At 50.1% G+C, this 26,849-nt stretch overlaps 1 protein-coding gene across 6 annotated transcripts in view; it reads right to left on the reverse strand.

The window, feature by feature from the left end:
- Nucleotides 1-26,849, reverse strand: part of LOC147637617 (Metallopeptidase M24 family protein) — a 212,691-nt gene that overhangs the window by 161,844 nt on the left and 23,998 nt on the right. For all 6 annotated transcript variants that reach the window (XM_086799443.1, XM_086799444.1, XM_086799442.1 and 3 more), the window contains exon 3: nt 2,091-2,151. In XM_086799443.1, the coding sequence (XP_086655569.1) occupies nt 2,091-2,151 (61 nt within the window). The remainder of the gene's footprint in view (nt 1-2,090; nt 2,152-26,849) is intronic.

Here is a 26,849-nt window from a genome sequence, read left to right on the forward strand (position 1 = left end):
GCCACAAACACGCGGCCAACAAGGGAGGGACGGGCAATGCTCCAGTAAAGGAGCCTCTTCCGAATGCGTTTAGAAGAATGGGACAAGCTACTGCTCTGGTGAGACATCAATCCGTAGACATCCCAAATATCTGACTGGGGTGCCATTGGGAATCGACTAGAAAGCCTCAACTTAGCATCAAGCCGGGGTGCCATTGGGAATCCACTAGAAACCCTCAACTGAGCACCAAGGCAGGGTGGGTGCGGATCCAACCCAAATTGAATAGGGGAACAGCAAGGCAAAAGTCCTCAATGGCTAGCATGAATCTCCGAAGATATCCTTCCTCTCCGGAAAGGTATGCTGCTGTGTCATCTGCAAACTCAGAGTCAAGAAGCTCCTCCTGGGACCTAATGAGAAGACGAAGGCCCTGAAGTCCAGTGCCCTGGGCAGACAGGAAGCTGCTCATCCCCTCAGCTACGAAGAGGAAGAGAAAGGGGCAAGAAGGCATCCCTGAACTGTTATGGAAATCGGAATCCTCTCCCCTCTAGTCCCCTGAATGCGGACCTGGCTGTGGGCAGCAGAATACAATGATGAGACTCCTCTAATCCAGCGTGCCAGGAACCCCATCCAAAGCATAGTGCCCTCTAGGAAAGCCCACTCCACACTGTCATAGGCTTTCTCGAAATCCAGGAGTAGAACTACCATGTCCTCCTGGTGAACAATAGCTATGGCAGTCACCTCCCAGAAGGTGAAGATGTATCCAAGATGCTCCTATCCTGGTTGAACCGGGTCTGGGTGCCATGAATCAAATCGGGGAGGTGGACAAACGAAAAAGTTTCTTCAAAAGCCTCTCCGACATGGGGCCAGAGGCCATGATCTCGTTGAAGGCCGCTCAGAAACTATCCTCCATGAGATCCCAATGAAGAACGAAGAGGCAAACTGGAAGGCCATCCTCCCTGGAGGCACTTGCCACGAGACAGGGCCCTTAGAGCCTCACGCAACTCATCACGCAAGAAGGGAGAGCACAAAGAAATCTGCAACCCTGGTGAGACCACCTCATAAGTATGCTGCCAAACTCTCTCTCTTGCTGCCTCAACGCTGCCTCAGCCTGGGAAGACAGAGGATTGGCCGAGAGAAAAAATCTGTGGCAATGGCACGAACCTAGGGGGACCTGACTCAATGGAGCCATCTCTACTTGTCAACCTGAGGACCCCGTCTATCCGATGGTGAGGGCCTGTCATCTCGAAGAACTCCGTAGTGACCCTGTCTCCTGCTTCTGTCCAGAAAGAGGCGTGAGCATGGTACCTAAACTCCACCCTGCTCTCCTCAATCAAGTGGATCTCTGTGCGGGCTGTCTCCACCTGGGACTCCAACCATGGGCTATCTGGGGTCTACTCCTGGAGGTGCTGAAGGGAAGTAAGGCTCCTGTGAAGGCTCCGCTGCTGCTCCCGAAACAGGATGAACTGGGTCCTGGGCTGCCCTCTGTAGGAAAGAGCTGATCTCCCAAAGGCCAAGGTCAAGATCTGCTGCAGCTGAATAGCCCTGCCTGAAAGAGAGAACTCTTCATATCTCCTCATCTGCCTGCCAATCTCGGGATCCTGAATCAAGCTCTCTAGGATATGGACACTCTGCTGCCCCTCTGATCTCCATGGGTCCTGTAGGAGAACTGGGGCGTGGTCTGAGAGAGCAATGGTGCTATTAGCATCACATAGTTGATATTAACTCAGACCACCGACCTAAACAGCAGCCTGCATAAGGAGCCCTACACTTTAGGGCACTTTAATCTTCAGTTGATTATGAGCCCCACCAGTCTATTATATAGCAAAGTTCAGTGTGGTGTGGTTATAGTTCACTCACCAGTTCATTATAATTAGGCATTCACGAGTGAAGTTTCCTTAGCAAGGTTCAGTGTGCTGTGGTTATAGTTATAGTTAACTCATGAGTTTAACAAGAAGTAACTCTTCTTAAAGACTTCACTACTCCACAACATCCAAGGAAGAAAAAAGCAATGATCCTGATCTCTAAACAAGCCTATTGAATTTTAAAGCTGCTATGTAATGAAAATAAAGCATAATAGAGCTCAAGTATCCTGTGCAATAAGTTTGACTTACTATGGCACCAAAGAAGCCCGGCTCCTTTACGCCAAACAAATAGGCAAAGTAGCTCTCCTGCCTGGTAAGTACAGTAGAAACGTAAGACCTCACCACGTTGTACATTTCAATAACATACGCAGTACACAAAATGAGAATCAAGCATGCTGTATTAACAAGTGGAAGCCCGGAGGAGAAATGTAATCTGTAGGGACAATGTAGACTAATTCGATGTGTGTGAAACCATTAGTTTCTGTTTGATCTATGATGTAAACAAGTCACCTTTGTTAAGTACCATCCATAATTTTTTGTCAGTGAGGCTTCTTGCTTTTGGAACTAAAGTGAGACCAACCCTAATTATTTTACTCTGTACAGCAAGTTGCCCCTCAAACTCATTGTTCAGGCTATATTTTTTTCAGCCAAGAAGTTATGCTCTTCCACAAAGAGGCAAGGTTCTCGATGCCAGAAAATTTTGTCCAAAATTCAAGCAGCAAGCCATCACACAAGAGAAAAAACCACAAGTCACACAACACAAGCTCAAATAACTATTACTAAATGTATATCGAATTGCCCCCCCTTTTGTGCATCTTCTAGGCAGCCTACAGCAGCTGCTTGTTATAATATCACCTCAGCACCTCTCTCAAACCACATTCTTAACTGCACAACTAGGTATTCGGTTGTTAAAACTCCTTATGCTGAATTGTCACCAGACATGACTTGGGTAGCTTTTTTTTTTTTCAACTGGCCTTTGACCCAAGATCCTCCCATAGTTACCAATTTTTCACCGTCCGAAGACAACCGCCTGTATGCGCTTATTTATCCACCCGTAGGCAATGCCGCCGAGGAAGCACCAAGGGGATTTTTGAACCCAAGACCTCTTGGTCCTAGTGGTATCAAAGCATAGGCTTCCTTGAAAGCGGAGGCTTCCTTTTATCAATAAGGAAGAGAAAAGATCTCAAGTGGGGACCACACTTACCATCATTGCTATTAAGCATGGCCAGCCACTTCAGAGCCTATGAAGCAAGAGCATGAGCAATAGACAGCTTCGTCTAAGGATTTATGAATTCACAAAATTTATCTTGGAAGTATGGAGTTGGCTTTATGTGCACACGTTTAGCACTCTTTCCATATGGATATTGTGGATTATATTATCAAGCTTACAGGCAAGCTATATGGAGATATATCTCAGGATATCTTAAGGATATGGTGACAAGATATTTCTTTTGGCTTCATGACCAACCTGACAAAGAAAAGCTAAGTATACTTTGAGTTTGCAAAGTTGGTGCTTTGCTATTTACTATGAAGTGTTTTTGATGTTCACTAACCCTTGTATAGCCATGCAAGGAGAAAGGTGGTGTTGTTTGCCTTGAGATGGTTTCAGGGAAACATTGTTTATGGCTCCCTTTATTGGGATGGATTATATCTATGGAGATTTCTTTCTCGACGACATATATGATGCTTTTATGGATAAAAGTCCACCTCTACTCCAAGGTGTGTGGTCAGCACGAAGCATGTGGTAAGAGTTATGGTATACAGGTCTATGGATTCCTGGACTTCTTTTCTAGGGATTTGGATCCATCCTTAGGTTTATGGATTATGTTTATGACTCCCTTTTACTGGGATGGATTATTCTTTTTGACTCCCTTTATTTGGGATGCATTGGACTTATGGAATTCATGGTTCACATACCTTGTGTAGTGTTCTCTTGTCCTACACGCTCTCTTGAAGATTGTTTCTACCATGTGTGGGTGGAACAATAGAGAACATATAGAAGGGAAAATGGGCACTTTAGAGGGTAGTGTCGAGCACAACATACCGTGTGTAGTGTTATCTTGTCCTTCGTGCTCTCTTGGAGATTGTTTCTACCATATCTGGGTGGAACAATAGAGAACAGATGGAAGGGAACAGGGGCACTTGAGAGGGTAGTGTGAGTTGGTGGCCGAAATGCCTATAAACTATGTGTAGCAGAAATGCTTATGGAACACAAGGCTATCTATGCCTGCGAGTGATTGTTTTATCTTGTTACTTGAGCCCACCTCTCATCCAAGGTGTGTGGTCAGAGTACCAACACGGAGTGCAAGTGGTAAAGAGGACATGATACTTGGTTGGCAGGGAACTTATGTGTACGCCAAGGGTCATGTGGATTGGCATATGTTTGTGTGCCTTGAGCTTGTTTGTTACTGGGTTATACAGTGACAGAGATCTTATGGACTATATCTATGGTTTCTCATTTGGCCGAAATACCTATAAACTAGAAGAAACAGGGTATACCTATGATATTAACTATGGAGAACCAACTTTTCTGTCACCATGTTTTGTGCTCTTAAATGGCACCAGTTTGTGTGCATAGCACATGTTTCTATGTGAGGCACTAGTTTCTTGTGCATGGCACTTATTTAAGTGTCTTAGCACCTGGTTGGTGATTTTCATTGGCATATGATTATCTCATTGATATTGGTAATTGAGACACAATTGGCTCTTGTGCCTGTGTCTAGCATATCTTCCATGGAATTCTCGCCCATTTATTTTGGGACATGATTTTGATATTGGTATTATGGAGACTTATTTAGTCTCACCCATTTCTTTGGGACATGGATTCTTCAGTTATATTGGATTTTTGAGACTGTCTCGTCTCGCCCACTCGATGGGACATGATTATATCTTGAATATATGGCTTGAAGCTTAAAGTTGCGGACAACTTTTAAGAAGCTGGGGAGGATGTCACCAGCCTGGACATTTCCCTGTATGAAAGGTGTCACGACCCTATGTTTTTCTCTGGACAATATGCAGGTGTGCACAGGGACATGGTGGACAGTGTGAATGGCACCAGTTTGGGGCAAGATGATTAAAGTCCCTTCACATAACCCAAGGGGACAAAGGGTTGGAGGGGACAAAGGTTTAAAAGCCTTAAAAATAATAGAACACCCTTTTTTTAAAGGGTGGCCCATAAGTTATTATTGGGGAACCTACGCTTCTTTTGGGGAGAGGGGCTAGTGGGCTGCAGCTAGGCGCTTCTCTACTGGTGAAAAAGCGGAGGGCTGAACAGCAGGAGGCGGGCTGGAGCTGTGGCACATGCTCTCTCTGGGTGGAGGTGATCACAAAGACACAAAAGAAGATGGACGAGGCCGAGAAATGGATCGAGGTCGCCAAGAAAGGGAAAGGTAAAGAATCGCCACCCATCCCCACTCCCACCATCATCAACATGACCCTTGAAGAGGAGCAAAGGAGGAAGACCCGGGCCTTACATGTACGAGTGTCCGGTCTAAAAGACCGTGATGATGCGGAAGGGGAAACCAAGGAGCTCTTCTCTATGATGGGCATTGAAGCCACGCACACAAAGGCATGGAGAGTGGGAAAGAAGAGAGAAGGTAGTGGCGAATCTTCTTCTAAGGAGAGAGCACTTATCATTCGTTTCCCCTCCATGGAAGCGAAGAAGGACTTCTTGAAGAGACGTCCTACACTCAAGCAAACCGGAATATTTCTTGGAGATGACCTCACACTCTCGCAACTTGCCCACATGAAAGAAGTTATGCCCGAGATAAGGGCAGCCCGAGAGAAAGGGAAAGTGGCCTTCTATAGAGATGGTAGAGTGGTGATTATGGAGAGGCGCTCTTCATGACGGTGCGAGACCTATGGGACTACACTCAAAGTTGCTACTTGGAATTGTAATGGATCTCTACACCTTGATGTAGGGGCTTTTGAGGATAGTTTCACTGGGAGGGACATCATCTTCTACTGTGAGACGCATCAGGCTCCTGGACAGTCCATGCCACATGTTAGTGGATACCGATGGGAGACAGCTTGTAGACAGGAGACTCGTTCAGAGCATAGAGGACGGGGCTCAGGAGGAGTGGCAGTATTGTTTAGAGAGGAGCTACAGCCACTGATACATATAGTCCGCAGAGATGAGCAGGCTAGGTACATGAGGGTTAGATTGAGGGCAGAGACCGGCAGATATCTTTACATTGCTATATGCTATTTTGCTCCTAGTACATCAGTGTATGCATCACCTAGCGGGCAGTCTCCCTTTTCTATTTTGGATGATGACATTTGGGAGTTCTCCAGGGATGGTGACATCATTCTCCTGGGGGACTTCAATGCTAGGACCGCCCATAACCAGACAGTATTTTATGATACCTCAGAGGAGATGTTGAGGGAGCTTGATGTTAGGGATATGGGCCTATCTAGACTCTCACAGGATGAGGAACATACAGTGTATGGGCGGTATTTGATAGACATGGGGACTGCACATGGATTGGCCATCCTGAATGGCCTACAGAGATTCCCGACATCGGGCGGTTTCACTAGCTTTCCACATCGGCATGGTGCTAGTACAGTGGACTATGTTATGGCTCAGCCCAGTCTCATTCCCTCTTTTCAGGATTTTATGGTAGGCACTAGGCCGGTTGGAATAGCAGTGGATCATGCTATCTTGTCCTTCACTCTCACATTTCAGTTCAGCACCGCTACATTGGGACAGGTCTCCACACACACTCGTTTTACCTTTACGAGGGAGATGGACACCGTATACACGGATGAGATATACAGACGCCTATGTGCCGAGGAGCCGGGACGGCCATTAGATGAGCTCACTCAGATATTGATAGAGACGCTTCATGCTGCAGCATCAGAGGCATATCCCCATAGTCAGCCTACATGGAGACGATCTGGGAACATGCCCCAGAACAGTTGGTATGATGAGGAGTGCAGAGAGATGAGGATCAGATTACAGAGAGAGGTGCTCATGGGTGTTACCACTCACAGACAGTCACGGATTACCTTCCGGCACCTAGTGCGACGGAAGAAGAGAGCTTATCTTGCTCAGTTAGAGAGGGATTTGTACCAGTTATTTATGAGTCAGGACTCAGGCGAGGCATGGAGACTATTCCATGAGCATTCACCATCACCAGCCATTACCTCCACAGAGATTTGGGGTGAGTATGCAGCATCCCTGTACACAGCACCAGGACAGCCGCCCCTGCCAGACCCATCGGAGCCATGCCCAGAGACATGTGCTTTCTTTACTGCTGAGATGGTAAGGAAAGCTATTGACAGGATGAGGACTGGGAGAGCATATGATCATGATGGTTTGGCAGCAGAGCACTTTATTCATGCCAGAGATATGCTTGCAGAGCTTATTGCTATGATGTTTAACCGAGCCATGTGTGAGGGTTTTCCTGAGACTTGGAATATGTCCACGATTGTGCCTATCTTCAAGTCAGGGGATCCCATGCTTCCTGGGAATTATCGTACCATCATGATTGGTCACACATTGGCTAGATTATATGCATCTATTCTTGAGCAAGAGTTGAGTAGATGGGCAGAGAGAGAGGGCATACGTGCATCAGGGCAGGCAGGGTTCAGGAGAGGTTTCTCCACTCTTGACCATATCTTGACACTCAGAGCTATTATTGAGGAGGGCAGATTATATGGCAGGAGGATTTATTGTTGCTTTGTGGATTTCCGCAAAGCTTTTGACACAGTACCGAGAGCCAGGCTGATGCGCAAACTACAGGAGATGGGAGTGCCCACAGAGCTGATTTGGGGAATCATGGCTTTATACAGGACAGTTGTGGGGCAGGTACGTACTACCCAGGGTACATCTGAGATGGTTCACTCCACTGTTGGGGTGAAACAGGGCTGCCCCCTTTCCCCCACCTTATTTGGGATGTATGTGGATGAGGTTTCGGACTATGTAGAGCGGGAGGGTGACAGAGGAGCACAGCTAGCAGGGACATGGATTCCGCTGTTATTGTATGCTGATGATATTGTGCTGATCTCAGATTCTCCAGAGGGGATGCAGCGTCATTTGGATGCATTGCACATGTTTGCAGAGGACAGTGGATTGTCTGTTAACCTTGGTAAAACCAAGGTGATGGTGTTTAACACCACAGCACAGTGGGTTAGGAGGTCAATGCCCACCTTTACATATGGTCAGGAGACAGTGGAGTATACAGATGCATATACTTACCTTGGTGTGGTTTTTAGTGGCCCACTATTTTCCTTGAGGAGAGCAGCGGAGACCAGATTGACCAGAGCTTATGCAGCATTGGGGAGACTAGAGAGGATGTGTTCGCAGGTTCAGTTTCAGGAACCTCGAACAAAGCTCTGGCTCTTTGACACTTTGGTCACTTCAGCCATGCTGTATGGAGTGGAGATATGGGGACCCTCAGTGGATCACCACAGCTGAGCTGGTAGCACTGATGGATGGAGACGTATGGAGAGGCCCTTGGTTTCTATGATTTCCCGGATGATTAGGGCCAAGGCCTCCGTACCACATGATATTATCCGTGCAGAGATGGCTGCCCCCCCATTGGTAGTAGAGGCACTCACTCGATCAGTCTCCTTTATACATAGCACTTGGGCTCTCCCTAGAGACAGATATGCTCGCTTAGCCCTGGAGTCTTCACGACAGTTGGCATCACAGGGAGACGGATCATGTTGGTATGCACAGATGACAGATTGGTTCCAACTGCATGGCTTTAGTATGGACAGGCTACCTCCATTTCAGTACTCCCTGGATGCACCCTTCCTCTCTCTCACACGGGCAGAGATTACCAGGCTTATCAGGCAGGACTTGACTCAGCTGGACACTAGGAGGACATGGATACAGCCGACACACGAGCTTGGTACGAAGATGGCTTTCTATAGAGATCATCTTCTCCAGCTCACGGAGGATGGGTTTGTGATTAGACCCAGCTACATGGATACTCATCTTTCTCATGGGGTACGGTGTGCTATTGGTCAGATGCGCACATCCTCACACCAGCTAGAGATTGAGACTGGCAGATTCAGAGGAGTACCAGCTGAGGCCAGGATTTGTCAGCTGTGCCAGATGGAGCCAGAGACAGAGTTACATTACATATGTCACTGTCCAGTATATTATGAGATACGAGGCCGTTTCCATTGCCTGTTCAGAGAGGGCTTTGGACCACTTTCTAGAGTCATGAGATACCAGGATCAGAGATGCCTTGGATTGTACTTGCTGGAGCTACGTAGACATAGAGAGGGTCTCCTGAGAGGGAGGGGATCAGAGAGGGAGAGACACCTACAGAGGCAGATTACAGACTTCTTTCGACCAGAGATTGAGCAGTCAGGTCAGCAGGCATTGCAGCTAGCCCCAGAGTACAGCCGCACCAGAGGTACACTGATTGATCGGGCTATGGAGCTGGGGCGGTCCACGCGCCCCAAGATGAGAGGCCCATCTCGACACCGGCGGAGACTACAACAGAGGATCAGGACCATACTAGCACGGCATGGGAGACGTCCAGTCAGAGTACTCACCATGGAGGATATTGAGGAGATCCGCCAGCGTCCGATGCGGCACATATTGTGAGATGGAGGCACCTCCATAGTGTACCCCTCCGTCCCACATGATATTGTATCCCCTCACTATATTCCACTCACCTCCATAGCGTACCCCCCCCCCTCACTATATTCACACCCTATAAGGGTTTCTGTTTACCTTCCATTTCCAATTTCATTTTCTAGGTGCCTGTAGTATCATCTTTATTTTTCATTTTCTGGGTTTTTTTTTATCCAGACATTGTATCAGATCCACCATGATGTAACTTTTGGTCTCATAGGTCATTATGGCCTTTTGAAGACGTTAATATAACATTTCATTTCTCTCTCTCTCTCTCTCTCTCTCTCTCTCTCTCTCTCTCTCTCTCTTGGCATTGACCTCATCCATACAGTTGGCAGAGGATGGAGATACTCATTGTTGGTACACTCAGATGAGATCATGGTTTGACCTACATGGTTTGCGGATAGAGCCACTACCACCCTTTCAGTATAGTGTGGATTGTCCATTTTTGGATCTCACCCGCTTAGAGCAAAACTGGGTGATCAGGATGGATATCATCACAGTGGACACAGAGAGGACATGGACTAGGACCCTTGAGTCCCTGGGCACGAAAATGGCTCATTACAAGAGCCATTTTCTACACCTCTCACCGGATGATTTTATCACCCGCCCGACGTACATGGATGTACACCTATCACATGGGATATGTTGTGCCATTGGACAGATCCGGACCTCATCACACCAGCTGCGGATTGAGACAGGGCGATACGTGCATCAGATCTTGGATGACCACATTTGTTAGCTATGCTACCAGGAGATAGAGTCAGAGAAACACTACATTTGCCGATGTACAGTCTATTATGAGATCCGAGGGAGATATCACCGCCTCTTCCGAGAGGGTTTTGGGCCGTTACGCAGGGTCATGGAGTTTTGAGGATCAGAGATGCCTGGGATTGTTTCTACTTGAGCTCAAGAGACACAGAGAGACCCTCTTGGCAGACAGGAGGCCGAGCCATGATGTACCTAGACAGAGGACCCTGACAGATTTCTTCGGCACCAGCACCAGGAACCCAGCCGACACCTCCTGATACCTCCTCCATTGGGCCATCAGGGCACCGACCACGCTCCCAGAGAGTCACCACTGATAGAGCAGTTATCTTATGTCGTGCTTGTCGGACACGCCCACCACGATCCCGACCACGGCATCCTCACCATCGCCAGATGTCACCATTTGGCCACCCAATTGGTCCACCCGTGCTTTCTTATCATGTATGTACATTGGACTCGTGTCCATGGCAGTTGTTTATGCCGGGGATTGATGCCACTCATGTGATACTGTAGACTTGGCTTTCCGTTGGGACTTGTGCCTCCGTGTACATGCCCGGAAATGCTTGGTGGATTGGTGTTCCATTCGGTCTGGTACCTCGTGTACTAGCCTGGAGCATGTGAAACTGTCTGCTGACATGGTTGTGTGGCATGTGAACAGGTGGTAAGTACTACCCAATCTAGGCTCAAATAGCCCTTAGGACGTAGCCAATATTTATAAGTGAGTGCGTTCCCACTTCATTAAAGTTTGGGCGTCCAAAAGTCACTTATAAATTATGACCGCTTCCAAGTTCACACTCACTGAAGTCCCGAGGCAGACAAGACTCAATGTCCAGGACCTGATCCTCCCCTTTTACTCATAAATGGGCATCTCCCCATGTCCCTTCACCTGATTGGACCCCAATTCACTTACTTATTAAGAGAAAATTCCTGTTTTCTCTTCATGAAGATTTTTGGAGGCTAAAAACTCTGTTTTTCCACCATTTCTCTCCATTTCCAAGCTCTCCATAGCCATACCCAACTTGCTAAGGTGATTCTCAAGCTTCCTAGAGTGTTTCTGGATACTAATCACTCTCCTACACACTCCCAATGACTGAAATTCAACAAAACAGCTCTCTTTATTGCTGTAATTTCTGGTCTTTTGCTGGAAACCCTAATTTCAGCTCTCCTTTCTCAAGTGGAACCATAGGGGAAGCTTTCCCAAGGTTCCCTTCATCCTCTTGAAGACTTTTGTCACGAAGAAAGGCGACAAATCAAAGATCTCAACACTCCAAGGACTTCCATCGCGAAGACTTCCGCTGTCATCAACTCTACTTGCTATTGGTAAGCTTTTATGCTTAAATATGGGAGCAAGTAGCAGGAGGGAGGAACCGGATTACAAGATCACATACCCTGTGTAGTACTCTCTTGTCCTACGTGCTCTCTTGCACATTGCTGCTACCATGTGTTGGTGGAACAATAGAGAGCAGATGGTAGGGAACATGGGCACTTGAGAGGGTAGTGTGGGTTGCAAGTCTACATCAACAACCACTTGTTTGCAATACTGTATTCATATGCATTGGTATGGAAATTTGGTCAGAAATGCCCATGACACTATGTACTTGATTCTCCCAAGATCAATATACTTTATTAGAGGGAGAGGCCGGCCGTTCCGGCTCATTGTGTGTCTCTTGTCAATTCAGCAATTTACTTCTTGTATTTGAGCAAGTGTCCATCAAATCTTAGTGTATGTAAGTGTATTGATTAGCATTGTGTTCAACCAAGTTACATTGGTATCAGAGCATACGGTTCTCTTAGACTTCTATCGTGAGAGACAATCACCGTAAACACTAGCTATCTCTACACTTAGAACATTATGGACAGCCATAAAATGAATGTTGGAGATGCTAATACAGGAGGTAGGGACAATGAAATGCATGCCTCCAATGCTTTACAGGATGAGCAAACTCATGTGGTGCACAATAGGTGTCATGACCCTGTGAAAATGGAACAGCACAAGTGTGGGCATGGTGTGGTTGGTGAGCAAGACAAATATTAAATGATTCATATTTGGGGTGCCCGGACAAATGTTATGATGTGTGGACATCTTCAAGTGTGAAGGGGGACCAAGAACATTAATATTTTTAATGTTCTAACCATGGGTGGCCCCTAGGCATAAGTGACCCTTAGAAGTTTAATAAACTTGAGAAAGGGGCTTAGGATATTTTTGGAGAAAGGGGTAACTCCACTTTGGGAGTTACACGCCTCTCTCTCTCTCTCTCTCTCTCTCTCTCTCTCTCTCTCTCTCTCTTGCTTTTTGGGAGAGTCGTGGAAGCTAACTACAGAGAGGATTTTTGCTGGTTTTTGGCTGCGTACAGAACAGGCCGTACAGACCCTGGCCGTACAGCCCACGTGGAGGCAGGCCGTACAGCACTGGTGGAGGCTGCCCGTACAGTCGGCTGCTGCTGCAGGTACAATCGACTACTGCAGGTTTAGGCGGCGCAGGCAGGTACGGACAGCAAGTACAGTCCGTACTGTTGGCGGCTGTACATAATTGGTTGCAGGCGCTGTTGTACGATAGCAGGTACAGACTGCTGGGCATTATTTGGTTCAAGCGGCGCAGGCGACCAGGGTACAGACAACAGGCGCGCAGGTTCAGGCGACTGCAGGTACAATCCGTACAGTCCTGTACGGACAGGTACAGTCAGATACAGTTGACCTGTACGGACAGGTGCAGGCAGGTACAGTCCTGAACAGTAATAACAGGCGGTGCTTTATCAGAGCATAGTTGGTGCATCAGTCAGGTGGTTGCAGGGAGGAGAGTATAGACAGTCTTTGTCAAGTACAGACTCGTACGATCAGTCCCACAGGTGCAGAACCACGCATTGAATTGGTAAGCTCTGAACTCGTCCATTTTTCTTTCTTTCCACTGGCTTATGTCTGCTTCAGAGTTGTGTCATCTGGCCCCTTGTGAGAGGAGGGGTATGGCAGTTTGAAAGGGTGGTAACAGAGACTGGACAGTGGATGTATATTTGAACTCAGTTGTGCAACCATGTTCATGAAATATGCCAGATGTGTGCTCAAGGCTGCCCGGCTGAATTGTCTTGGTTGATCAGAGGGAAGCACAGTGTGTTGCTTTTGTGGGACACAGATCTGTGTGTGAATCCTCTGTGCTAAGAGGTCTTGAGGGCTGCCAGATTGGACATACAGGTTTATTCTCCTGGCTGGCTTTGTTTGTCACGTGCACACCATTCAGGTGTACAGTGACATGGCATCATATTAGCATCATAGACATCATCAAGCATGATGTCTATGATGCTAATATGATGCCATGTCACTGTACACCTGAATGGTGTGCACGTGACATTGTTGTACTCAGTTTTACATCTCATTGAATTTGAATAAAGAAATACCGAAAAGGGCGCCAAGCTTTGGGGCCAACAGGTGTCGATTTCATTTCAGTTTTGGGGCATTCTAGCTCCAGTTAATTTCGTTATTTATTTGGACTACAAGTGGAAGGGTGACTGCTAGTCTACCGCACTTTGGTTTCTACCAGAGGCCGGTTTCAAGGTTCCGTTGCCGGGACCCATCAACTTTCGTAAGGGGGTGAGCTCGTGGTTGACTCGAGGAAAGTCATTGCTGAAAAATTCAGCAACATGTCAGACACAGAAGATGAATATTTTTATAATGAAGAGGAAGAGCAAGAGACCTCTCCTGAGAGAAATGAATCTGAGGACATTCTTGCAGGAGAACAGGCTGCAGATGATGAACAATATGAGGATGTAACACAGCCAAAAGATATGCCTAGTAAAGAGGAAGATGATGCTCAGTTTAAACATCGTTTGGCAGGTGTAATGGATGTGTTTATGCAGCTCACACAAAGTGAGAAATTTGCTGAATTTATGAGATCCCGTTCTGAGCTTGAAAAGAAGAAGAAGAAGGTGCGTTCTAAGAACCTACCTCAGGGTCATAGTGGTGCCTTCCCACAGGATCCATCTTTTGGACAGTTTCCGAACATGCGACATACTTTTGGTGCCAACTCACAGAGTTCCTTTTTCGGACAGCCATCTATTCCTCAGCAGTCTATGCATCCAGGTTATTTTGGTGGTGGCTCTGTGTTCCAATCCATGACTGGGGGTTATCCTAAGGGGGGCATGGGTATGCCAGGGACTTTTGGAGCTAATTTTCAGCCTGGTATGCAAGGGAATATGTATGGTGGTATGCAGTCCGGAATGCAAGGAAACATGTTTGGGGGCATGCAACCTGGAATGCAAGGAAATATGTATGGGGGCATGCAGTTCGGTATGCATAGTGGTATGTTTGGAAACATGGCTGGAATGTATGGCATGCCAGGTGTGGGAATTGGTAATGTTGACCCTATGATGGGCATGAATGCTAGGGGTAGCAATCTTGTGAAGCCACTTCCTTATGATAATCTAACGCCTATGGGTAACGCAAAGGATTATAAGGAAGGGGGAGCTGCTGTGAAATTTGATACATTCAGTGGGGCCAAAGATAAACTAAAGGCACTTACCTTTTTGCAGCAGTTTGATGCTGCTTTTTCTGGTGGTAATTACACGGAGTCCTCTAAGGTGAGAAAAGCTGCGACTTTTCTCAAAGGCAATGCATTGCAGTGGTGGTCTACTCTTCTTTTGTAGGGCAAGCACCATCTACTTGGGTACAATTTAAACAGGTGTTCTCTTCCGTATGGCTCACATCTACTTTTGAGGTCAATGTAATGACAGCATGGCACAAGTTGGATGCATCAAAGTGTGAAAATCTTAAAGATTATAATAAGAAGTTTTGGGAAGCTTTACTCCCAGTTACTTCTTATCGTGCAATGCCTTTGTCTGAGCAGGTGGAGAAGTATTGTTGTGGGCTGCCCAAGGAAGTGCGTGACTATTGCATAAAGACTCGAGTAACAAATATGTCACAGATGATAGAGAATGCTATGACAGCAAATGCGTTACTCACTGGAGTCTCATCTGGATTTAAAGGAAGTAAAAGCTCAAGCAAGAAATCTGAAAAGTCAAGGCATGCTTCGCGTGATGCAAAAGGGTCTACAGAGAAGCGGTATAAGAAGTTGCCAATGCCCAAGAGAACTCCTGAGGAGAGACAGGCTTTGATGGATGCTCGGAAATGTTTTACGGTACAGAGGAGGGACATATGTCTTTTAATTGTCCCAAGCGAAAGTCCCAAAAGGACTCTGATACCAAAGGAGAGCCCAAGTCAAAGAAACCAAAACCTTCTGCATGGTTAGTTCCTGATCTTGTTGGGGAACAACCAGGTGGTGAAGAGACTGAGCTGTGCACGGCATGGGGCAAAGTGAGAGATCAAAATGCCTTGATTTTCTTTGACACAGGTGCTAGAGCCAACTTTATTTCACCGGATTTGGCTGGCCGATTGGGGATCCGTGCAGAGGAGATGGGGCCTTTATATGAGGCTAACATGGCTTGTCCTGGTATGCAGAAGCCATCACTCCTATTATTGGGAAGCTCAGGCTTCATTTGCAGGGTTATGTGGACAGCGAGGAGTTTTTCATCATGCCACTTGATGGATGTGATGTGTTGTTGGGAATGCCATGGTGCCACAGAGTACATGCGGTGGTGGATACATACAATAGGAAGATTACTTTGACTCATAGAGGGAAAGAACATGTTTTGGATGTAAAGCTAAAAGGGGAATCTGTTCCTATTGTATCAGCTTCGGCAATTTCATCAGTAATGAAAAAGCATCTTTCCGCGTACTTGATTTATTTAAAAGATGCAAAAGATGATGAGTCCAAGTCTAATTTGTCTACGTTAGATAAGGACAGGACTGATTACTTATGTGGGTTCCAACATTGTTTTTCCGAGTCATTGCCAGGAGAACTTCCTCCGGAGAGGCCGGAAGATCATGCCATTGATCTAATTCCGGGTAGTACTCCACCAAATAGACCGCCGTACCCTGTTAATGCAGCCCAACAAGAAGAAATTATGAGTCACGTACAGGAGCTCTTGAATAAAGGATTGATTCAGCCTAGCTCATCACCCTTTTGCTCACCTGTACTCTTAGTGCAAAAGAAAGATGGTTCTTGGCACATGTGTATTGATTACATGGCACTGAACAAGAATACCATCAAGAATCGATTTCCCATTCCGAGGATAGATGACATTTTGGACCGCTTACAAGGCTCCACAAGTCTTTAGTCAAATAGACTTGAAAAGAGGGTATCATCAGATACGTATTAGACCTGAGGATGTGCATAAGACAGCATTTCAAACCACTTTTGGGTTATATGAGTTCTTGGTCATGCTCTTTGGTTTGACAAATGCACCTGTCACATTTAACAGAATGATGGACAGGATTTTCCGGCCTCATAGAGCGTTTGTGGGCACATTCTTTGATGATATGATTGTGCATTCACACACTGAGGAGGAGCATAGAAGGCATTTAGCCATTGTGTTTGACGAACTCCAGAACCATAGGCAGGTCATTAATGGCAAGAAGAGTGAGTTTTTCTTGCAAGAGATACACTTCTTGGGGCATATTGTGTCTAAGCATGGAGTCCGTATGGATCCATTCGCAGGTGGAAGCAATTCTTAATTGGCCAGATTTGAGGATGTACGCAGCTTTTTGGGTTTGTGTTCGTATTACAGGCGGTATATATGGTATTTTGCTGAAATTGCTTCGCCCATTCATGCCTTAACAAAGAAGGCAACTCCGTTTAGATGGGCTGATTAGGAAATTACAGCCTTTAAAAAGCTTAAAGAAAAGCTTACTTCGGATCCAGTATTGGTATTACGGGACCTCCGAAAGGCTTTTGTTGTCCAGTGTGATGCATGTGGAAACAGCATTGGGGCAGTTCTCATGCAGGAAGGACATGTGATCTATCGCCTATGAGAGTCGAATATTGCAGGATGCCGAGAAGCATTTACAGGTTTATGAGAAAGAGATGTTGGCTGTAATTCATGCTCTTTCTACATGGAAACACTATTTGCTTGGGGCTGATTTCACTCTGCAGACAGATCATCAAACCTTGTGTTATTTCCTCACGCAAACTAAGCTTTCAGAGAAGCATATGCGATGGGCAAACTTTTTGTCTATGTTCCACTTCCATATTGTGCATGTGGAAGGCAAAAAAAATGTTGTGGCAGATGGTTTGTCACGCAAGCCACGCGTCTCAGCAGTTTCACTTGCTTATCATCATGAGCTTGATGAAATGAAAGAGCAGTATGCCCATGATGAGGACTTTGAAAGGTTGTATGATCAGTTCTCTCTTGGACTGCACAAGACAACTCAAAGATTTGAAACAACCAATCTGCTCCTGCGAGCTCCGTCTCATCCCCCTCCCGTCCACCTTCCCCCTGCTGCTCCTCGCCGTCGCGCGCCCCCTCTCCCCCCCCCGCCTGTCCCCCGCCTTCTCCTCCGCCTCTCTTCCCCGCCTCCTTCCTCGCTTCCTCCCCCACCATCTCTCCCCCCCCGCCTTCTTCTCCCCCACCTCCTTCCTCGCTTCCTCCCCCGCCATCTCTCCCCCGCCATCTCCCCCCCCCCGCCTTCTCCTCCGCTTCGCGGCTCTTCCCCCCGCCTTCTCCCCCCCCCGCCTTCTCCTCCGCTTCGCGGCTCTTCCCCCCGCCATCTTCCCCCCCCACCTCCTTCCTCGCTTCCTCCCCCGCCATCTCCCCCCCCCGCCTTCTCCTCCGCTTCACGGCTCTTCCCCCCGCCTTCTCCCTCACCTCCCCCTCCGTCTCGCCCCTCCTCCCACCGCTAGCTCCCCCGCCTCAGCTCCCCCCTCCCCCCCCCCCCCCCCCCCCCCCCCCCCCCGCGCTCCGCCCCCGCTATCCTCTCTCCTTCCGCCTCTCCGTTTCCTCGTAGGGCTGTGTCGCTCCCGTTGGTGACCCCGGTCGCTGGCCTTTTCCCTCTGGAGGACTCCATGGAAGCCGCTCCGACTACCCCTGCCGATTCCGGTCTCCATCTGGAGTTCACAGATGCAGATCATCAGTTGTTTGTTTCCACAGTATCCGCTCTTGAGACCTCCTCCTTGGTCTGCAAGATAGTGGGTAGCCGTCCAATGCGGAGAGAGCTTCGCGACCTTCTGCAAGGCAGCCTCGTTGGCGTGCCTGCCAAGATCGTCAGCGTCGATTTTTTGGGACGTGGCTACTACCAGGTGGATTTCGAGTCCCCCCAGGCAGCTCAGACGGTGCTGGCTCGGAGCCCCATTGCCCTCCGCTCATCCCGGGCGTTCCTGGCGCGATGGACCCACGGTTTCGACCCCGCTTCTGACCCGCTAGCAGGCGCGACAGGTTTCCCCATCACTATCTGCTTTCCTGGACTCCGCAAGGAGTACTTGCCCCTCTTGTCATCCATTGGCAAGGCGTTCGGGCAGGTGGTGGAGACGCCTCAGACAGCGGCTTCAGTGATAGCTCGGGCAGCAGGACTCCCAGCCATTCGTGTTGTGGTTCCGTCACCGGAGTCCCTCCCGAAGACGATCCTCCTCCCTTGTCTTTCTGGAGGACATCTGATACAGTGCGTGGAGTATTCGGGCCTCCCCGGCCAGTGCTACATCTGTCGGGAGATGGGCCACCTCGCACGCGCCTGTCCCCGCAAGGGGACTCATCCTTCACGCTCTACCGCCTCTGGACCCCCTTCAGGAGGCCCGAGGGGTGGCCATCCACCTCAGAGACCGGACATCCCTGGCTCGTCTCAGCAGGCGCCATCATCTGACGAGCAGGCCCCGGCGGAGGATGCCGCGCAAACCCAGGAGGCTGGCGGATGGCAGGAGCTTCGCCGGGAAAACGCTCGGCCCGCAGGGACCATCGCAGACGCCAGAGCAGGCAGCACAGGCTGGCGGACAGGCGACTCCAGCTGGCGTCCAGGCACCTACCCGCACTTATGCTCCAGTCAGGGATAGGCGGCCAGCAGGTCCCACCCCGATGGACGAGGATTCAGTCTCAGTGCCCGTTGAGGCCGCCGGTGGAGCCCCCCACGTGGAGACCCCGCTCCCGCCTCCCCCCTCGGGGGGCCCCGCCCCCTCCATGGAGCAGATTCCTGAGGATCCCGGGCCGCACTCTGCGACCCCCGGCCCCTCTTCCCCTCACTCGGAGAGCACTCCTTCCACCCCCCCTCTCCCCCCCAGCCCCCCCCCTCCCGCCTCCCCCGGCGGCCCCCCCTGACACCTCTCCTCTGGCAGATGCCTCTCCATCCTCTCCTCGCTCTCCCCCCTCCTCTCCGCAAGCCACCATCCCTCCCTCGGCCTCTCCAGGATACTCCTCCAGACCACCCACTGCCCCGGGGCAGCGCAGCTGGGTAGGCCAGAGTTCAGTTCAGCGGCTGTTCCACCGCCACTCCGGGCCAGTGGAGATGGCGATCCTAGCTTTGCCCGCCCTACAGAGTTCTCTCCAGCCTCCCCTGGGGGGTCCCCCGCGAGTGATGGGGCTCCCAATGGATTACGGTTTTTTCAGGTATCTCCAGCTGGATGCTGGCCCGTTCGAGACACTGGTCGCGCCCTTGCGAGTTTGCGTGGTGTGCCATCCCTCTCGTTCTCCTTCAGTGGTGAGCAGCATGGTGGCCTTCTCCTTTCCTCTCAGTGTTGCCCCAGACACAGCATGGGATTGCAACTCTGTAGAGGAAGTTTTGCGTGATCAGATACTGGAGTTTTCTCACCACTTCAGTGACTTGGGGCTCACGGACCTATTGCAGACCCGATTACACTCAGCCCGCATGAGCTTGTTTGGTATAGGAGATTGGCAGGCGGATCCGGTCCACACCTCAGTTGAGGCGGTGCTACTGATTCTCCTCCACGCCGCCCCGAGGATGCAGCCTACCTTTACATACATATATGCAGAGGACTGGTCTCACGCCTATGCCCTGGACAGGGCGAAGGTGGAGTGGGGATGGACACAGAGACAGGTCATCCTCTTTTTGGAGAGACTCCGCACCCGGACAGACAGTGACTATTCTCCCTCCAAGCCGGCGCAGGACTCACAGAGTGGAGGGCAGCTCATCCGGGCCAGCTGAGAGGGGTGAGCCAGTGGCGGCTGCTTCACTTGCCATAGCTCATCCATGAGGATCCTCTCATGGAACATCCAGGGTCTTGGTGGACCTCGCTGCTACATTGGTCGGGGCAGACTTCGCCAGGAGATCCAGAGGGCTCTCGTTGGAGGACCCATAGATATCCTTTTCATCCAGGAGCACCACCTTTCTGCCGGGCGTACCCGTACCTGCGGGAAGATCTTGCCAGGCAGGAGTCACACTTTTTGGTCACCGGCATATGGCTCCCAGGGGAACCAGGGTGGAGTATGCATCTCAGTCAGCGAGCAGCTTCTATCCGAGGTTGTGGATTCTGGCACTCTGGTCCAGGGTCGAGCGCAGTGGATCATCCTTCGGGTTGGGGAAGACCGCATTGGCTTCCTCAACTTCTACGCCCCTAATGGGGCGACCGGGAGAGCTGAGTTCTGGAGCACCATTAGGCAGTCCCTCCCCATGGTAGACCATTGGTGCCTAGGGGGGGATTGCAACATGCTTGAGGATACAGAGGACAGGATGGGGGGCAGCCAGGAGACCATTCATGGGCCGGAGCTCGCTGCCTGGGAGGAACTAGTGCTGCAGGTGAGAGGCCAGGATCCGTGGACTCTCTCGGAGTTTGGCAGGTTGCACGGGAGTTTATCTTTCTCGCGCTCGGATAGACGGGCCACAGGAGTTAACCTTTCCCGCATCGACAGGTTTTACATTGATGAGTGGGCTTGCGATAGACGTGGCACTGTGGGTATACTTGCAGGCTCCTCGTTTTCAGACCACTTTCCAGTGCTTCTCCAGATCGAGGACCCTACGAGAGGAGAGCGAGGCCAGAGCGTCCGGATTCCAGATTGTCTCATAGAGGAGCCCGAGATTGCGACCAGAGTTGAGCAGGTCTGGCAGGAGCTTCAGTTCAGGAGAGGATCGGCAGCCAGCGATCTTGACAGGGGTTTGCAGGAGATCAGTAGGATGCTCAGACAGGCTGCCCTGGACCGTCTGGAGGCTTTCAGAGAGCAGGAGAGGAGCCTGCGGAGGAGTCTAGCTTCCCTTCAGAGACTTCAGGAGAGGGAGCCTACGAGCCCTTGGATTTCAGAGCAGATGGAGTCAGCTCGCACAGAGATCAGATCCATCGAGGAGAGGAGGGTGGAGTTCCGATTCCATGCTCGGGCTTCCTTTTTGGACACAGGCTGGAGACAGAGTGACTCGAGATTTCTTTGAGGCGACAGGGCCTCGCTTCAGACGAGAGGGTCTCAGGCGTCTTCGGCAGGCTGATGGCCAGGTAGTGGTGGATCCCCCCAGAGTTCGGGCGATCGCCACAGATTTTTACAGGGATCTGCTCTCTGCTGAGCCAGCAGATGACAGGGTGAGAGAGGCTCGGGAGGCAGTCTGGAGCTTCACGAGACCGGTTGTGCCGGCCCATTTTTTGCAGCACTCCCTTCTCTCCCCCTTCTCGGATACGGAACTGGAGGCAGCTCTTCAGGCACTTCCTCAGGGCAAATGCCCAGGAGAGGACGGTCTCTCAGTGGCTTTCTTCCAGAGGTACTGGGGTCTCTTGCATAGGGGTTTCAGATTGGCATTCCAGGAGATCATGGAGTCGGGAGACATGCTGGACAGCATGGCAGAGGGGTTGATTCACTTGATCCCCAAAGAGGGAGGAGACAGACTGGAGATTAGACAGTGGAGACCGATCACCTTGCTAGGCACGGCCTACAAGGTCCTAGCTAAGGCGATCAGCAGGCGGCTTCAGCCTCACCTTCCGGACATCATCCACTCCACGCAGACAGGCTTCATCCAGGATAGGAGCATCCTGGATAACATCTTCTCTTTCTGGGAGGCTACGGCTTTGGCTAGATTTCGACAGGAGGATCTGGCAGTGCTCCTTCTCGACTTCGAGAAGGCATATGATCGGGTGGACTGGGCCTTCTTGGAAGGCACTATGGAGAGGATGGGCTTCCCCCCTCAGTGGATCCGTGGGGTCTCTGCACTCTACACATCGGCTCATAGCCAGGTGCTGATACAGGGCGTGCGCGGAGAGAGGTTCCAGCTCTCGCGCTCGGTGCGGCATGGGTGCCCCTTGGCGCCCTTTCTTTTTCTTTTTGTGGCGGAGGCCATGAGCACTTTCTTGACGGCACAGGATACAGGTTTGCGGGGCCTCCAGCTCCCCATCCGCACCTCGGAGGAGCTCCTAGACTCGGAGTTTGCGGATGACACTGCTGTTTATCTTCAGGGAGGGGAGGAGAACCTCTGCCGCTTCGCCTCAGCCATGGACAGGTTTTGCAGAGCTTCGGGCGCTTTGATCAACTGGCACAAGTCGTGTGGGTTGTGGGTCAGTTATGTGCCCCCCCGACTTGGAGGCCAGTTGATGGGTTTCAGTGGCTGCCCCCCGGCACTACAGTGCGCTATTTGGGATGCTATGTGGGCATTGACATATCTCCGGAGCAGCAGATAGCCCCCCTTCTTCTGAGCATTCGGAAGAAGCTTCTGTATTGGAGTACCGCTCGTTTATCTCTGGCTGGCCGAGTGGTTGTGGCCAACCAGGTTCTGCTTGCTACCATGTGGTACATCACTTCTTGCTGGGCCTTCTCTCGGGCGTGCATTGGCCAGGTGCAGAGGCTCATCAGGAACTTTCTTTGGTCTGGTGGCGACGGGCGGCCCGCCAGGGCCAAGGTGGCATGGGCTGTGATCACTCAGCCGAGGGAGAGAGGCGGCCTGGGCATAGTTGATCCTATTTGTCAGAGCCGAGCTTTGCTTGGCAAGTTGATGGTTCGTGGCCTCCTTCCAGGCGCTGAGCCGTGGAAGGAGTTTCTTGTTTCCAGGATTCTCAGCCGCACTCCTCCTCTTAGCGGCCCCTGGACCCCCAGCATCAGGTGGATCTTTACAGAGCAGCGATCCAGAGGAGTGGGCCTTGGCTTCGAGGAGCGTTTTGCAGCTAGCCTTCTGAGGGCCTAGGAGCATCTGAGGCCGTCACTCTTCCAGACTCCCCCGGGCACCGATGAGGAGCGCCTGAGGCACCCTTGATCTGGAACCCCTTGATCCGACTTCCCAGTGGTCATATGGTTGGATCGCGATCTCATGTGTCGTGGGGCCCGTTGAGCTCCGGCCCAGCCCAGTCCCTAGACGACTGGATATGTTTTTAGCAGCTGCCTCTAGAGGTTCAGGAGAGGAGACTCAGCGGGATGAGGGGCAGAGAGTTGATGAGGCAGGACATTGAGGCGGCCATCCCCCGGGAGTGGCGGACTCCAGTACAGGACCCTCCACCTCCACAGTGGATGGGCGTCTTTACTCGGCATGAGATCCTTCTAGCGGTCTGCGGCTCAGCAGAGAGAGTCGCCCCACTCACCTTCGAGGTGGGAGAGGGAGGCCGGCTTCAGAGGACCCGACTAGATTTGGATGAGTTCCAGGGTTGTATCTTTCAGAGGGTGCCGGTGGTCGGCTTTCATCAGACAGTGGCATGTAGACCCCTCACCGGCCTCGATAGGGGAGGACTATTCTTGGAGATTATGGGCTTGGGACAGCAAGCCTCTTATTCGCCTTCCGTGGGATCCAGGCGAGTGGCTTTGGCGAGATCCCTACTCGGCCCCTACCAACCCAGGCACCCCCTTTTTTCAGTACACAGCGAGGCTGGGGCGGCGGATCCAGAGGCACAGGATAGCGGGCACCCCGGCGGCGGCCGAGCATTGGCGGCGACAGGGGCTCTCCCCTGCCTTCCTTAGGGACTTCTGGCAGCGCCTTTGGGCCAGCTTTCGGCCCCGGAAGGTGACGCTTTTTCTTTGGCTTACAGCGCATAGAGGACCGGCTGTAGGGGCTTGGCTAGCTTTTGGCAGACACCCAGCGTCCTGCCCTCGGTGCAGCCATGCACAGGAGTCGTAGCGGCACTGCTTATGGGATTGCCCACAGGCACAGCAGGTCTGGCAGCGCGCTCTCAGGATGGTTTTTGCAGGCTCACCAGGTGAGATGATGGTGACGTGGGGTGCGGTGGCTTGGGCCACGGACAGCGGCCTAGCCCTTGGATACGAGGACGTCCCTGGCAGTGTGACCATCCAGGTCTCTGACAGGGCGATGGCGGTGGTTCCGACGCCAGACTTCTCTTCGGCAGTCTCCCAGGAGGGGGACGGGCACAGATGGGAGATGATCAGTAGCATGACGGCTTGGCACATATGGAGAGCCCGATGCAGGGAGGCCATAGACCGCCAGGCGACTCCACCGGCGGAGGTCATACAGGCCCTCTGGGTGGACATCATTCACAGAGGACACTGGGGGAAACTTCAGGGCGACTCGGATCGCATAAGAGGTCGCCGCAAGGCGTTCCTCCGCACTTGGCAGGCTGGCCCTTTCCTCATCGCGAGGGGCAAGGATGTCACTTGGTACTACAGGCCTCCAGTTTGGCTCTTCTCACCTCCCGCATGTACTACTAGGTACCCCCCCCCCAGAGAGCGGCCAGCCACGGGGGTGGAGCTCCGGTGTTCACTGTGTTTATTATCCCTCCTTGTGAGGTGAGCTTTGTAGCCTTATGGCGTTTTCTCATTAACTAATAGAAGGATCGTTTTTCAAAAAAAAAGAAAGGTTGTATGATCAGATGTCTGAGGATCAGCAGCATGATCATTATACTCTCAGAGATGGGTTTTTATTGATGCATGGTAGACTGTGTGTTACCAGGCCATTGCGACTCAAGGTTATGATTAAAAGTCATGCTCCACCGTATGCAGGTCATAGAGGAATTGACGCCACGGTAAAAGCAGTTGAGACTTTCTTTTATTGGCCAACCTTGAGAAGAGATGTTGATGCTTTTGTTAGGCAATGCATCATATGTCAGAAGGTAAAGTTTGACCGTCAGAAGACATCAGGGTTACTTCAGCCTTTACCTATTCCAGATAGACCATGGGAGAGCATTGCCATGGATTTTATATTTGATCTTCCACGGACACAAACGGGAATGATGGCATTTGGACTATCATATGCAGGTTCAGTAAGCAAGCTCATTTCATTCCCATGCGTAAGACGATCAAAGTTGATCGTATGGTGAAGTTGTTCATGGTGAACATCTTCAAGTATCATGGCTTGCCTACGTCTATCATTAGTGACCGTGATCCACGGATGACGAGTTTATTCTGGAGAGGGTTGTTTGACAACATGGGTACAACTCTCAAGTTTTCATCTTCATTTCATCCACAAACAGATGGTCAATCGGAAGAGGCTAACTCTAAACTGTTAGATCTTCTGAAGTGTTATGTGTCAGAGCACAAGCAACAATGGGAAAAGTATCTTCCTTTGGTGGAGTTTGCATATAACAACACCGTTCATACCTCGACGGGCAAGGCGCCTTTTGAGATTGTGGAAGGAGGGAAGAAGGTACCACCCATTTTGCACACAAAGGATAAGATCTTTGAGGCTGATCAGTATGTGGAGAGTATGGATGAAGCTTATCGGAGAGTTAAGTTGGCACTCCAGAAAACTCAGCAAAAGCAAAAGAAAGCAGCAGACCGTCACAGACGTGCATTAGAGTTTGCATTGGGTGATTGGGTTCTTTTGCGATTTGAAAAGGCTAGGCTCAAGAAGATGAAGGGTAAAGAGCGCTTATTCCCTAAGTTGAGCATGCGCTATGATGGACCTTTCAGGTATTGGAAAAGATTGGTGAGGTGGCCTATCCCTTGAAGCTACCACATCACTGGAGGATTCACAATGCATTTCATGTGAGTCTCCTTAGACCTTTCCGTGGGGATGTGCCTGAGGATGATCAGATGAGGCTCAGTCGGAAGTTGAGGAACTTGATGAGGTTCTTATTCCAGAGCAGATACTGGCACATAAGGAAAGAAAGGTACGAGGTAAAGTTTCCCATCGCTATCTTGTGAAGTTCAAGAACTATTCACCGATGGATGCGAAGTGAATGGAGGAAGGTGACTTAACTGATTCACCTCAGGTTTTGCAGCTTTATCTCGATGCCTTTGAGTTGGAGCCGACTCTTATCCGGCTCATTCAGGTTCAGCAGAGCATGGGTCTGGAGCATTGCCTGATGCTCAAGAGGGGGGTAGCACCTCCACTCCCTTGATACAGACAAGCTCAAATGACATCTAGAGGTCGCTTGGTGCAGTTTTTATCTCACCCGAAGGTACTGATGGCTCACAGTACATCTGTTTATGGGACTTCTATGATATATGTGTACTAGTCACATTGGATGTTGTGGTTGTGTATGGTTCACAGTGGTATACTACTACTACACCATTGGTTTGCAGTGAATGTTGTTACATATGCATGGCTTAGAGAGATTGGGACGCTGATCTTGCCATATTGTACATTTCACTTTGGATATTTTGCTGTATCACCACATTGCAATCGAGGACGCTTGCCATTTTTCAAGAGGGGGGTATGTCATGACCCTGTGAAAATGGAACAGCACAAGTGTGGGCATGGTGGTTGGTGAGCAAGACAAATATTAAATTATTCATATTTGGGGTGCCCGGACAAATGTTATGATGTGTGGACATCTTCAAGTGTGAAGGGGGACCAAGAACATTAATATTTTTAATGTTCTAACCATGGGTGGCCCCTAGGCATAAGTGACCCTTAGAAGTTTAATAAACTTGAGAAAGGGGCTTAGGATATTTTTGGATATTTTTGGAGAAAGGAGTAACTCCACTTTGGGAGTTACATGCCTCTCTCTCTCTCTCTCTCTCTCTCTT

The sequence above is a fragment of the Cibotium barometz genome, chromosome 6 (assembly GCF_041138505.1).
Source record: "Cibotium barometz isolate CiBa-2024 chromosome 6, ASM4113850v1, whole genome shotgun sequence".
Taxonomy (NCBI): Eukaryota; Viridiplantae; Streptophyta; class Polypodiopsida; order Cyatheales; family Cibotiaceae; genus Cibotium; species Cibotium barometz.